Raw genomic sequence first — 14,393 nt, forward strand, 5'->3', positions numbered from 1 at the left:
TATTAATTCTTGAATGATTCATATGTCACAGTTAAGTGGCTTAACAAACAAACAAACCAACAAACCAAAACATTCCTCTGAAAGCATGTATAAATACTGGACTGAAAATGAGGGACATAGCAGCTAATGTCCAAACCAAATCCCCAGAACACCTCCCAAAAGACCTTCAGAAAGCCTGGACAACTGTTGCTCAATTTATTTACAATAAAACATAGAAAACATATCAACAGTTTGACCTGAGAAAAATGTGTAATTTTAAGGAAAACATAAGGTCATTTTGAATTTTATGGTAACAACACCTCTAATTGCAGTGTGCAGTTTAGTATAGTCTTGTTGAAATATAAAAGAACTTGCTTGAAGAGGTCATCTGGATAGGAGGATATGTTTCTCTTAGACCTGTATATACCTTTAAGACCAGTCCAACTGTCAGAATTGCAGGTTTTTAAACTCACCGCTGATCACAAACACAGTGGTCTCTGTGCTTTTTAGGCTGGATCATCTTACACGTTTTCCAAAAAGAATTTCAAAATTCATCTGAACACAGAACAGTTTTCTGCTTTTCCTCAGTCAATGAGCTTCTGTCCAAAGGAGATGCCAGCATTTCTGGATCATGTTCACATATGGCTTCTTTTTTGCATGATAGAGCTTTAACCTGTATTTGTCTACGGTGTGGTGAAATATGTTCACAAACAATGTTTTCTAGAAGTTTTCTTTAACCTGTGCAAAACAGCCATTGAATAGAGATCTTCAGCCTTGAGGTTCACACACAGTAAGTTCTTTGAATTCTTAGGATTTTTTAAATTACATTATGTACTGTAGATAATGAGATGTTGAAATTTTAAGTAGAGAAACATTAAATTGTGAAATTATTCCACAATTTGTAGACAGTTTTTTGCAGTTTAATGGAAATCTTCTTGTCTTTACTTCTGGAAAGCTCTGCCTCTCAAAGAGGCTCTTTTTATACCCAGGCATCTTACTGACCTGTTAACCTAGTTAGCTGTAAAATGTTCCTCAAGCTGCTTCTTTTTAGGACCACTTACCCTTTCAGCCTTTTGTTGCCTCTGTCCCAAATGTTTTGGGATGTGTTGCTGCCCTAAAATTCAAATTACTAATTCATTGAACAGCTTATAACTTAGACATGTAAAACATGGCTTCCCATCTAGCAACAGTCAGTATTTTTTGCAATGTAAAGCTTGTTCTAAAAAGTAACAGGTAACTGGAGCTGTGGATAAAAAAAAAACACAAAACAAGGGAATTTATGTGATTACTTTATGAACTTAGGTTGAGGGAATGTAGACTTTGCTAAACCGCGATCCACTAAGTACACTCTGAAAGCTGTAGCTGGGGAAAAACTTATCAGACATATTACATAAGATTTATTTTATTTTAAGGCATTTTTGATAGTGAACAGTGCACAAAACTAGAATTCACATATTCTAATTTCATTTAGCATTGATGCGACATGAATGTACCACAAAATATACTTTGTAAATTATATAGTAAATACCTCAAAATCACAAAATGTAGCTAGTGTACTGACTTGCATATGTCATTAATGTTACATCTACAGGAATTATTCAACAAACCTTCAAAAGACAACTCGCTGTTACAGCACAACATTTGTGTTTTATAAAGTGCATATAGTTGTGGTTGCATTACTACAACAAAAGCTTGAAGAAAAGATTTCATCTTATATCAATAATGGCAATAGATAAGGACATTTCAGAACGTACAACAAGGTACTTAGCAGTTTAACATAACTTAAAAGTTTATTTTACTTTATCAATCTGTTGCTTATGAAGATCACTTGTGCCCTACATGTGAACTGATATGATGGCCAAGTTGCTTCTGGCTTGTTTTTCTGGATTCCTGAAAATAGTATTTCATAGAGAAATACTGTTCAAAGCCATTTCAGTGGTCTGGAACCAGACATAAACGGGACTGGAAAGTTTAAACAAGAAACACAATCAACATTGCAATTAATGTTTTCCATATTTCCATACCTATACAATTACAGATGAATATAGAAATATTCATATGAATATCTTTTCTACATTTTCTTTGTAACCTTGGAGAAACTAGGAGTTACACAAAGCGCTACTTACCTAATAACGCACACAGCAATTGAGCAAGCATGTTCTCAAAGCAGAAAAGCGATAGCAACAATACAAAGTAAGGAAGCTATCAGTTCTGTGTGAAGATATGGACCTCTTGTGGCAAAAGAGGGAACATTTAGTGTGCCATTCAACCACAGGCAAGAGGTCATTGTGGCATTGCAGCACTCCAGATTACATGGAGGTTTGGTAGAAGCCTTGCAAGCAGTGAAGCCAGTGCAGTTGGTGCAACCCGCTGTCCATTTTGTGGCAGTATCTGTAGACTCATTTTTCAGCTGCAAAGACAATGAGTGAGAAAGATCGGTGTAGGGCCTATGAATGGTAAAAACTGTAAATATGAGGCTAATGAAGTTTGTTTATTCATGCTCATAAAATGTATCGTAGAGGTACTTGTTATGTTTGTTTTTCAGATTCTTTTGTATAAATAATTTATTCCTTAACCGATTCAAATAAAAAGCTATTTTGAGTTCATATTGGTACATCTTATCCCCCCTGGTTCCTTTTTCTTGTATATTCTCCAAATTCTGATAAATTCAGAAAGTAAATTCATAGATTTATAACAAAGTTTGTGCTGAAGCAAGGATAGCATGAAGACGGTGTCAGCTTTAAAAGCACTACACAAACAGAAATACGAGTGTGTAGAAGCTCAGCAAAAACAACTGCAATGAGGCTGAAAAAATGAATGAATGTTATATTTATGCTATTGAATGTTCTTACCTGACAATGTGGTTCTGAGGAGGAACATGTTTTTAGCTCGGTGAAAGTTGTATAGCACTTTGCGCCGTTGCATGTACCAGAACTGCACTTGTTTCCCTGACAAAAACAGCAGCGCAAGAAACATAAAACTTACTTCAAACCAAGTCTCATTTACACTGCTGGACAAAGTGGTTTCTCAGTTCACACTCCATTAACTTGTTAAATTGTTGACAGGCAGTTTATTAACCAGTCAAAGATAATCATCATTAGAAAAAAAGGTAATACTTTTCTTAAACATAGTGATTCTGTTGGAAGCAAGGAACAGAGGAAGTTTGTAGCTGACATTTAAGAAAAGGGGACTGTGGTGTTAAAGGCCAAATTAGTTTTGTTTAGTGATACACAGCCTTCTTCCCGCATGCACATTTGCTTGCCAAAAGATTCATTCATGCAGCCAGCAGTTCTTACCTTGCTTGCTGTTGTTTGACTGGTTGTAGTTGTAGTAGGGGCCTGCGTGGTTGTTGTTTTTGTGGTTTGAGTTCCTAAAAGTAGATAAAGGAGAAGAACAAAACAATATACAGTGATGGGTTTTTTTTAAGATTTAAAAGTTGATCATTTGTAAATGCAACAGGAGCATGGTAATTCAAGGAGTTTGGAGAGGAAAGCATCTAGACTTCTTTAAGTTGCTTGAAGACTTGCTAGGTTCACCCTTGGCTCGTGTAATTAGGTAGAGGATCATTAGGGGGTCCATTGTCCCTCTTGGGGGTGGGGGTGGGGGGCAGTCCCACAAGGCTTAAATCTGGGACTCTCTACCATTTGACCATAGAACTGAAGAAGCTTCTCAGATGACAGATGAAACGTCTTAAAGCAACTTAAAGATGTCCAGATGCTTTTCTCTCCAAGCTCCTTTGTCTACGATGACCTGGATGACTGAGAACCTTCACAGACATATGAGCATGGTAAAACATAAAATATTTATGCTCAAATGAAGTGATTTAAAAGAAAGTTGTAGTTACCATTGGTTGTTATGCTCATCATGGATGCAAAAGTGTAATTGAGACAGCCAGTGAAATTACAGCAGTTCACAGCACAGTTGGTCTGAGAGGCATTCTTGCAGCTGTCAGCACAAGAGTTGCTGCAGCTGGCAGTATACCACATGTCTGTTTGCCTTAATAACTGAGATATAACAGCAAGATTAGAGAGACGCATCTAATTTCTTTCATTTCTATATTATGATAATTTATTTAGTAAAAATAAATGTATTTTCCCTTTAATAGTCAGTTATAGATACCATGCAATCTTTTGACTGCTCAATTCCTTAAAAAGAGGGATTTGTAATTGCTATGGCTCAAATAGTTTCTTAGTTTTTAGTGCCATTTGCTGACTGCCCTACCTGACAACAATTATCGGCAGCACACGAAGTGGCGTTCTGACTGATGTACATTGAATAGCAGTCAGAGTAGTTACAGTTGAATGAGGGGCAGTATATCTGTATTTGAGAGAATTAAGAGGCATGTGATGAAGAGGCTTGAAGGAATGAAAAACACTCATAGATAAGTGAACAGAAGAAGGAGAATATTTGACTTGCCTTAGTGGTTCCATTCTCAGTCATGTCACCTGTGATAGAGAGACAGATGTCATGACTGGAGTTTTTTTTTAAAGCAACACAATATTGATCGTAAAAGATCTATTTAATTTTGAATAAAAAATACCCCTGCCCAAACAAACAAACAAACAAACAGCAAAACACACACATACTAAATGAATGAATGAATGAATGAATGAACAAATAAGTAAGAAAATAAATACATAAAAAACTGACTGGTGTTCATCTTTGTGGTTAAAGAACTGGTGCCCAAAGTCAAGGAGGAAGTTGAAGTGCTAGTTGCCGTGGTGGGTTTGGTCGCACAATCAACTGGAGACAAGGAATTGATTGATTGATTATTAATTTATTTTGATCATGTAAACAATATACAAGTACATTTAGCAAAGACTTGAAGAGACAAAATGTTATACAAAACAAAGCTAATACATTTCAATATTGCTTCAACTTTACCGATTCAGTTTGTTAAGTTTGTTGTTGAATTAGTAGAATTGGCTGAATTATAAGAGTGGATAGAAGTTAAAGATACAGCATTGCCAAAGGCTTTTGTATTGGTACCAGTGCTTGGTGACCCTCCTGAGTTGGGAGGATTGAGTAGTGATAGATACTGAGTTTCCGGAGATGTGTATATTTGTCAGGGATTGCGTGTCAGTAAATGCTATACCTGTGTAAGTGGGTAAGGTTGTGTGGAATTGCGTTGTGGTGGGTAAATCGACTATAGAAGCAGGTGTAGTTGTGGGGGACTGGCTGGTGGTCAATGCTGTGCCTGTGGATGTGGGGGACTGGCTGGTGGTCGATGCTGTGCCTGTGGATGTGGGGGACTCGCTGGTGGTTGATGCTGTGCCTGTGGATGTGGGGGACTGGCTGGTGGTTGATGCTGTGCCTGTGGATGTGGGGGACTCGCTGGTGGTTGATGCTGTTCCTGTGGATGTGGAGGACTGGCTGGTGGTTGATACTGTTCCTGTGGATGTGGAGGACTTGCTGGTGGTTGATGCTATGCCTGTCGATGTGGGGGACTGGCTGGTGGTTGATGCTGTGCCTGCTGATGTAGGGGACTGGCTGGTGGTTGACGCTGTGCCTGTGGATGTGGGGGACTCGCTGGCGGTTGATGCTGTGCCTGTCGATGTGGGGGACTCGCTGGCGGTTGATGCTGTGCCTGTGGATGTGGGGGACTGGCTGGTGGTTGATGCTGTGCCTGCTGATGTGGGGGACTGGCTGGTGGTTGATGCTGTGCCTGCTGATGTGGGGGACTGGCTGGTGGTTGATGCTGTGCCTGTGGATGTGGGGGACTCGCTGGCGGTTGATGCTGTGCCTGTGGATGTAGGGGACTCGCTGGTGGTCAGATCTGTTCCTGTTAGTGTGGATGCAGGGGATTCACTGGCAGTTGATGCTGTTCCTGTTAATGTGGATGTAGGGGACTCGCTGGTGGTTGATGCTATGCCTGTTAATGTGGATGTGGGGGAGTCGTTGGCGGTCAAATCTGTTCCTGTTAATGTGGATGTGGGGGACTGGCTGGTGGTTGACGCTGTGCCTGTGGATGTAGGGGACTGGCTGGTGGTTGATGCTGTGCCTGTGGATGCGGGGGACTCGCTGGCGGTTGATGCTGTGCCTGTCGATGTGGGGGACTCGCTGGCGGTTGATGCTGTGCCTGTGGATGTGGGGGACTGGCTGGTGGTTGATGCTGTGCCTGCTGATGTGGGGGACTGGCTGGTGGTTGATGCTGTGCCTGTGGATGTGGGGGACTCGCTGGCGGTTGATGCTGTGCCTGTGGATGTAGGGGACTCGCTGGTGGTCAGATCTGTTCCTGTTAGTGTGGATGCAGGGGATTCACTGGCAGTTGATGCTGTTCCTGTTAATGTGGATGTAGGGGACTCGCTGGTGGTTGATGCTATGCCTGTTAATGTGGATGTGGGGGACTCGTTGGCGGTCAAATCTGTTCCTGTTAATGTGGATGTGGGGGACTGGCTGGTGGTTGACGCTGTGCCTGTGGATGTAGGGGACTGGCTGGTGGTTGATGCTGTGCCTGTGGATGTGGGGGACTCGCTGTCGGTTGATGCTGTGCCTGTGGATGTGGGGGACTCACTGGCGGTTGATGCTGTGCCTGTGGATGTGGGGGACTCAACGGTGGTTGATGTTGTTCCTGCTGATGTGGACTGGCTGGTGGTTGAGGAAGAATGAGTAGTGAGCACTGTAATACCTTCATTGGTGGTAGAAGAGGGCTGGTTGGTACTGGAAGCTGCTTCTCCTGATACTCCTGATACTAACATGGATAGCAGAAATAGTCCTAAAGGGAGGACTCGCAGAATACCTGTAAAGTTGAGCATTTTGGAGGAAACATAATAAGACAGAGGATTGGTTGGATTTTTTTAACATCATTGCATAAAGTGTATGGACTGGGTTTTTTGGAAAACTTTTTATAAAATTCTCTAATATTATGGTGATCAGAGAATAAATCATAATGAGTGATGATATTTATCAAGGATTTCATGCAATATCTTAGCTTCTATTTGAAAGACTGACACAAACACCAGGTAACTGGTTCTGAATATGCCTTACCCTTTTTTATCCAGGTGCAAATCAACATAAAAACTATATATTACAGATTCACAATATGAGCAAACTATTTTGTTTTTTTTACTTATGCTGATAAAACTATAAATCTGTTAAAAAATACCGGGCCTAAGATGTTTATATATCTATATAGTGCCCTCAGGTTTGGCACCAATGCTATTGAAGCTTACCTTGGAACATGAGCAAAAGATATATAACTGGCTCAGACGTCGCCTGAAAAGTTCCCCATCACATGTTGACAAACCACGGCATACTGAACATGGACATACATGCACAAGAACTGGCATATGGAATTTATGAAATGCTACTATGCCAGCTGATCCAGTGACAAAAGTCGCAGAGTATGTTTGAAGTTTGATTGAGTAGAAAGCAATCACCTGGCAGATCAGTGCAATAACCTCAAATGAAGACAGACAGACTGGTAAAGTCATATACTCCACTGGTTCTGAATGAAAAAGAGTCACAACAAGATGTCCATAACTGAGGCTCTAGAAAGTGCCAAACAAAGGCGCACAGCCCTGGCCGCTAGGCTGAAGAGATATATCACAGAAGGAGAGCTGAAGAGAATAAATGATCTGTTATAATAAATTTGTCAGTGTATTGATCCCTGGCTTCTCCAGTTTACATGTAAATCCTTGGGCAAGATACTGAACCCAGAGTTTCCCCAGTGCATCCCATGAATGCATCTTGTGAATATAAAAATTGTGATAAAAGTGCTGTATGAATGTGCATGAAATTAGGTAAATGAGAGGGCTGTTTTCAGTGCTCAGATTGAGTGGAAGGTATATAAGTACCAATCTATTTGCACTCATGCCCCATTATAATAAACAGATACTTAACACTGTCCTTAACATCAGCTGTTAGGACTGTCATTCTTAATATTTAACATAATGCATGATTGTACCTGAATTTTGCATTACAGAGATTATTTTATGATATCATTATGATGATAGGATAGCTGGACCATTTAACCAACAGCCCTATGAAGCAAAATTTAGTACAATGATACATTATGCTCAATATTCAGAAAGATAATCTTAGTGGCTCCATAGTGTATTGATTTTCACATGTGCCTAACAAGCAAAGGTTTCCTTTGTTCAATCTTAGAAGGAAGCACAAAACCTTTTCAGGTGAAAAGGTTTTGTCAGGAAGGGCGTCTCGTATAAAAAGTATGTCAAATTAAATGTGGGTTACCTGCTAAGACAACCCCCTTTAAATAAAGGAGCAGTCAAAAGTAGTTTTTACTGGTAATAACATTTCTTACAAGCTGAGACACATAAACATGTGTCTCTAGCAACCACAGACTGACTGTAATCATGGAAGCTTGTATTTATCTGCAGCAAGGCATACCACTCTGGTGCACAGGTACCATGCCAACATGCGTGTGTCATCTTTTTATTCATGAGAGAACAGTATGACATCTTTGCTTTTGGGACATTTGCACTGGGTTCCCATAGTTTCAGTGGCTAGATGTGCATTTGTTTCTTCAAAAACATGCAAGACCTGAGCCTTAATGGATGCAAGTTCCTTCGTGAGACATGCATATTGCCTATTAAACCAGCCAAATCCCAGTAATTTTGTCTGATTTTCTCTATTCTGAACATACAACAAATACTCCATGTCTTCTTTTTCTATTCCTTAGTTTTATTCCTTTCCTAACTTCAAGTCTAAGGTGCTACAGAGGGTGCAATATGCTTGAAACATTAAAGTTGTGCAAGTTTTTTCTTAAATGATAGGCAGGATGGGTGGAAAATAAACAACCCTAAAACATATTGAGTCTCCATTTCACCTGTGTAACAGAATATATATGTCACCGAGAACAGTGCTTTTAAATAGAGAAAAAACAAACAAACTCATACCTGTGTCTTTTATAAAAGTAGTTGAGGTCATTATGCCACTGCCTGAAAGGGAGGGAGCTCTTCGTCCAGCCTGTAATTATATAATATCCATCAAATTCCCAGTAAACTCATTATCAGCATGAAAGAACATCTTGCAGATGTCCTTCCTTTTTTTTTTTTTAATACCCACTGAATTGTACTCAAAATTGAAGATTAATCTCACCAAGATAAATAAACTAAATAATAACTGCATTTCTGTATTGACAAGGTCTGTATCGGTGGGCACAGTTCACACTGTTTACCCACAGTAATAGGTCTCTGAATTACAGCCATGCTCATTCATTGTAACACACCTGGGCACTTTGGTTGATCTGTGACAACGTCGATGGTCATCAATGGTCTTCTCTTTTCACAAATCTCTAATTGTTCTGGTGAAACTGATCTCATAATTGTTTGGTTGAGTTACAATATAAGAAATTTAATAGTAATGTGATATGTGACATTTAAACCTGTCGTGCTTTTTTTTTTTGCACAGTTTCTCAAGGAATTAGTTTCAACATTTTCTGGTACTTTGTTTTTAACCAGCACTGCATGGTAATCCCCCCTATGAGGTAAAGTTTAGTTTTGTGTAGTGACACATAATTGTTTTTTAAGTGTCTTGCAGTGCAGTGAACACAATTAAAATGTGTTTGTTCCATGCTCAGTGCCCCTGGGAGAGCCACTAAGCAGCATGGCTTGTTTTTTCCTCTTCTTCCTTGGATCCCAGGGTGGCCTCCTATGGGCTCTCCACCCTGGAAACTGACCGACAACAGTGGCCATTTTAGCTTCCATGTCAAAATGCAGTTTAATTAAGAAAACTGGCAAGAATTTCTTGGTTTGGTGCAAGGTGTTTACTCTTAATGATGCCAATATAGCTATTGTACTGTCCTCCTTACACAAACTTCCTGTTTACATAATCTTATTGGTAAACTGCTGCTGCAAGACTCAGTCGATGTACTAGTTAGTGTTTGGCAAAAGCAGTCATGAATGATGTAATGTTTTGGGAATATTAGGAGGTTTCAGGGAAGGAATTAGTTGTATTAGCAACTGCCTATTCTATAAAGAGCAATGGAGAATAGGCAACACATGCTACAAACAGAACACCTGAGTATAAATTTTAAAATGATTTTGTAATCAAAATCCTCAAAGTGGTTCATTTTATAGACATCATAACACTAAATGTTTTTGAGACTGAAACTGAATATTACATTTTAAATATTAAGGCATATAAAACCTTTATTCAAATATTAGAAAAAACATTAGAAAAACATATTCACCATATTTGCATATGTAATATGTAAAATAATATTTGTAACTGAAAAACGTACAATAAAAAACGAAGAAAACATCAGCCTGTTGTATAATTATCCAGCTTCAATGGAGCCGCCTGCTTGCTATGCGTAAATATAGCTTAAGGAATTTAAGTAAAACTAACAAAGTCCATCATTCAAAATCGGTAAAATCCACTCACCTGTGGTGCACTGGGCATGGTTTGTCTCAGCTGTGGTTGAAGTGAATGAGCTTTCTCCCACTGCAGAGTTCTCTCTTGCTCTCTGTCACCTCCCCTGTTTGCTTCCTGCTGATAGCACTGCTGATAGCAACGCAATAAGAACAAATTCTCAGCTGGACACTTATTCAAGTGTGAGAGGAGGAGACTAAAGGCTTGCACTTGCTGGATGCCCCACAATTGATGTCGTAATGATGCCATGTAAAAACCATTTGTGCATTTTCCCGTCTTAGTTCACCATAAAAGACGATATTACTTTACAGTACTCACACAGTTTTGATTACTCTGAGTTCAAATAAAAGTGTACATACCGAAACTTACAATTAACTGAAATAACTGAGTGGATTAAGCCTGTACTTGTCTATGAGAGCACAGGTGAGATTTCAGTGTCCTGTGTGTTGATTGTATAGGGGGCCTCTTGGTTTCGGTTCAACACAATGTGAAATTAGACCCCCTTCTCTCTCCCAGCCATACGCCCCCTCGGCACGCTACAATTCGCTCTTTGTGGCTCAAAGAACATAAAATTCTTGGGCATGACACCAAAGAGCCTTGCACAATTTAGGTGACAGAAGTCCTTCCTTTTTTCACTGCAGCTCCAATAATAATAACGACATTTTGTCGGCTATGTATGGATAATTGTATGAAAATAACCCTCAAAACGGGAGTTTTCTGGATTTCTAAATTAGGTGGAAAATCTGACTCTGACTTTGAACTTTATTTGTACTTTCATTTAATGTTTAGAGATTTCTCATTAGGCAGTGTTTGAGCTATTTTACTGTTAATTATATAAACATATTTAGATATAATAGTGATTAAAAGACATAAAATGGTATAGAATATCTTATTTTAAAAACATAACAGAACAAGAGAATGTTTTTTCTTATTACACATCTTTGAAGTAATTTATTGCCCAAACCTATCAGGAATCACTCGTAGCATAACCTAAAGGTTAAAAGTTTGGACAGTGATCTCCTCATCTCAGAGATGTCCCACTGACACCTAAAAGACCATTAAATTTAAGATTTAAGTCCTAAAAGCAGGTAATGAGAACTTTTTATCATAATTAATTATGCACCTAATTAATGGGATTGCATTGGGGTGTAAGTGGACACCCTCATTTTGAGTGAGATGATGTGAACTAAAGACATTTATTGGTGCTAAACATTCTGGAAAAGGCTACGAAACCATCTTCTTTTGCCCATTTTGAAAATTGTAACCTCAGGTTTTTGGTGGTGTGGGAACAACTCAGTAGACTGATCTTTGAAAAGCTCAGACCAGCCCATGTTTAAAATCACTTAAATCACCTTTCTTCCTGATTCCGATGATGTTTTAACTTTGGCAGGTCTTCTTTATCATGTCTGCATGCTGAAATAAATTGAGTTAATGCCATATAAGACTATTTTCTAAGAATGAATGTTTAAAGTAGAATAAATAAAATGAGTATTTTGGATGTCAAACTCCTACAAAAGTGTTGTGAGGAATCTGTAGCAAGCAGTTAATTATTAATCTGAACAGTTACATTACAGTCATTTCATTTAAATGCTTACATACTTTTGCCTACTACAGACATATAGTATAGTATACATATAGTATATATAGACATGTTTTACTTACCCCAATTAAATGAATTATACTTTGTTATTTAATTATTAACTTTATCCAGTTTTGGGATTAGTGTGATAATCTCACAATGTTTGAGGTGATATTTTAGTTTGAAAAAATTATTTAGGAATTCAAGGCCGAGTGTAGGGCTGTGCGATATGACCAAAATCTCATATCCCGATATAAGAATTCTATCGTCCGATAACGATATAAATCACAAAAATGTAACATTTTCTGTAAATTCTGTGAATCTCGGGCAGCTCGACTTGCGGGAAGTGTTTCCAGCTGCGCGTCATGTACTTGGAGTCGAGTGTTTTAACCGATGCATGAAAGGATACATTTTTAGGCATAAGTTGTAACAGCCGCCGTTTTCTTTGTGAGTATTTATTACACGGCGTGCTGCGGGGAAAAGCCTGTTCTAACGTTTGAGTCTAAGTTTATTTTTTAGCACCTGGCGGCTCTTTTTTACTTCTCATCCGTAAATAATCTGCTCTTTCACGTGATTCAGTTTATTTTGAAAAGTCTCAACAGGATCTTGAGCTTTATTGTGAAAGGTTTATGTGGAACATAAACAAGCGGACACGCGACGCTGTTACCGTCGTTGTTGCTAACCACAACGCATAAAAACTTGTCCGTCCCTAGTGTGGTTATATTAAATATAAGAGAAGGAAAGAACTTTACGAAATTAATATAGCCAGTACAGTGACCATCAAAACGATGAAAAAATACTGCCGTAAACAGTTTATTTTGCGACACCACGAAACAAACAATAGCGTAAAATGAAACATAGACGTTTTTATATTGCCATCCGATATCGTTATATCGAACAGCCTTAGCCGAGTGTATCTGACTATTAACAATCCATGATACAATTTTGCATTTTCCTTGGAAAATAATAAGTGTTTAAGTATCTTACATGTCCAGAAAATACAGGGTTGGTTAAAAATTCCATAAACTGGATACAAAACTATGTAAAGGTATATAATTTACATTGCAAAATATAATTGACAATAACATCGACTGCAGATGACTGGGACTTTGCAAACACAGTCAAATGAGGAGTTACGATGAACTTAGATAATTATAATGTCATCGGCACTTTGCAAAACAGGTCATAAACCATTACTTGAGTGTGTTTTTTATTTTGTCTGTGACTATAAGTGTCTATATGTATGCATAAGAAATAAAACCCAAGATGTGAGATAATTGTTTTACTCTCTGAATTCAGCAATAAATTGTCACAGCTTGTCATACTAAGTGTCACGTATCATGCAGCGCTATCATGTGCATGTGTATGTGTTAGCGCTGTGATAGACTGATGACCATGCTGTAAGGTGCTTTTGGGATAGCCTCTGGCACCCACCAAAACCTTTAACCACATAAATGTTTGCATATACGCAACATGTGTTTGCCAGTCCTTTCTAATAACTATTTGAATTGGACAGCCACATATTTTGCTAGTTTTATGCTGCAGCTTTTATTAATTTTTGTTGAAAGAAAAAATAATCTGAAGGCTGGTTTGGGTAAAATGGGAAATCATTTAAGGTTCATACTGTTAATAATATGAGCTTAAAATACAATTTACTTTTGTAGTTTCTTGGCCGCATTACTGTAGATTCTGTTCTGTCTTCATAAATTTGCTGAATATTTACCTCTATGTCAGTATGAACCTACAGATACTTGTAAAGGAACAAAAACCTTGTGTGTCACATAGGATGTATTCTTCAAACATCAGAGCTTATCAGGTACAAATCTGACACCCAAAAGATATGAACACAGAATAAATCTTTCCTGGGAATTTTCTCTTTTTTTCTCTACCTCTTGCAAAATGCCGCCTCAAGTTTCAGGGCAAACTAATTAGTCTGATACACAGCTGGTGAGTCACTGTAGATGTTGCTAGGAGAATAACTAAGCACTTGTGTTGCCACTCCCTAGTAGTTTTCATGTCTCTGTGCACGGTGTGATCATTTATAATAGATGTGACTAAAAATATTATGTTTTATATAAACTTAACAAAAAGAAAGAAAAGAGGAACACTTTGAAAACACATCAAATCTCCAGCATACCAGAGATCCAGCATGGCCTGGGTAATGTGTTAGAAATGAAAGAATGACACATTGTTTGATGGAAATTAAATTAACAGCCTACAGATGGTTGAATTCAAAGAACCCCCCAAAATATAATAGAAAAAGTAATGTGGCAGGCAAGTCCATTTTGCTGAAATTTGATTACAGCAACTCAAAATGGTACTCAATAGTTTGTATGGTCCCCACATACTTGTGTGTGTGTTTGCCTGACAACACTGGGGCATGGTCCTAACAAGACAACAGATGGTGTCCTGGGAATGCCCTCCCAGGTCTGCCACAGGACTACACTGAGCTCCTAAACAATATGAAGTGCAACCTGGTGGTCGGATAGATGAACCG

The 14,393-nt window shown here is 38.6% G+C and overlaps 1 protein-coding gene across 1 annotated transcript; it reads right to left on the minus strand.

The window, feature by feature from the left end:
* Positions 1-1,209: 1,209 nt before the first annotated feature.
* On the minus strand, positions 1,210-6,677 carry LOC146508604 (uncharacterized). The gene is made up of 7 exons (XM_085178134.1): positions 4,916-6,677; positions 4,396-4,424; positions 4,201-4,296; positions 3,824-3,983; positions 3,276-3,349; positions 2,832-2,927; positions 1,210-2,389 (listed from the first exon to the last, which is right to left on the minus strand). Exons 1-7 carry the CDS (start codon positions 6,675-6,677, stop codon positions 2,141-2,143), a joined length of 2,466 nt encoding a protein of 821 aa, XP_085034260.1. The 3' UTR covers positions 1,210-2,140.
* Between the last annotated feature and the right edge of the window lie 7,716 nt (positions 6,678-14,393).

Source organism: Neolamprologus multifasciatus, chromosome 11, assembly GCF_963576455.1.
Source record: "Neolamprologus multifasciatus chromosome 11, fNeoMul1.2, whole genome shotgun sequence".
Classification (NCBI taxonomy): Eukaryota; Metazoa; Chordata; class Actinopteri; order Cichliformes; family Cichlidae; genus Neolamprologus; species Neolamprologus multifasciatus.

Coding starts and splice junctions, on each gene's coding strand:
- LOC146508604 (XM_085178134.1), bottom strand. CDS start 6,677: ATGTTAGTATCAGGAGTATCAGGAGAAGCAGCTTCCAGTACCAACCAG. Junction 3,984..4,200: donor CTGCCGATAATTGTTGTCAG/GTAGGGCAGTCA, acceptor GTTATATCTCAG/TTATTAAGGCAAACAGACAT. Junction 2,390..2,831: donor CCTCAGAACCACATTGTCAG/GTAAGAACATTC, acceptor TTGTCTTTGCAG/CTGAAAAATGAGTCTACAGA.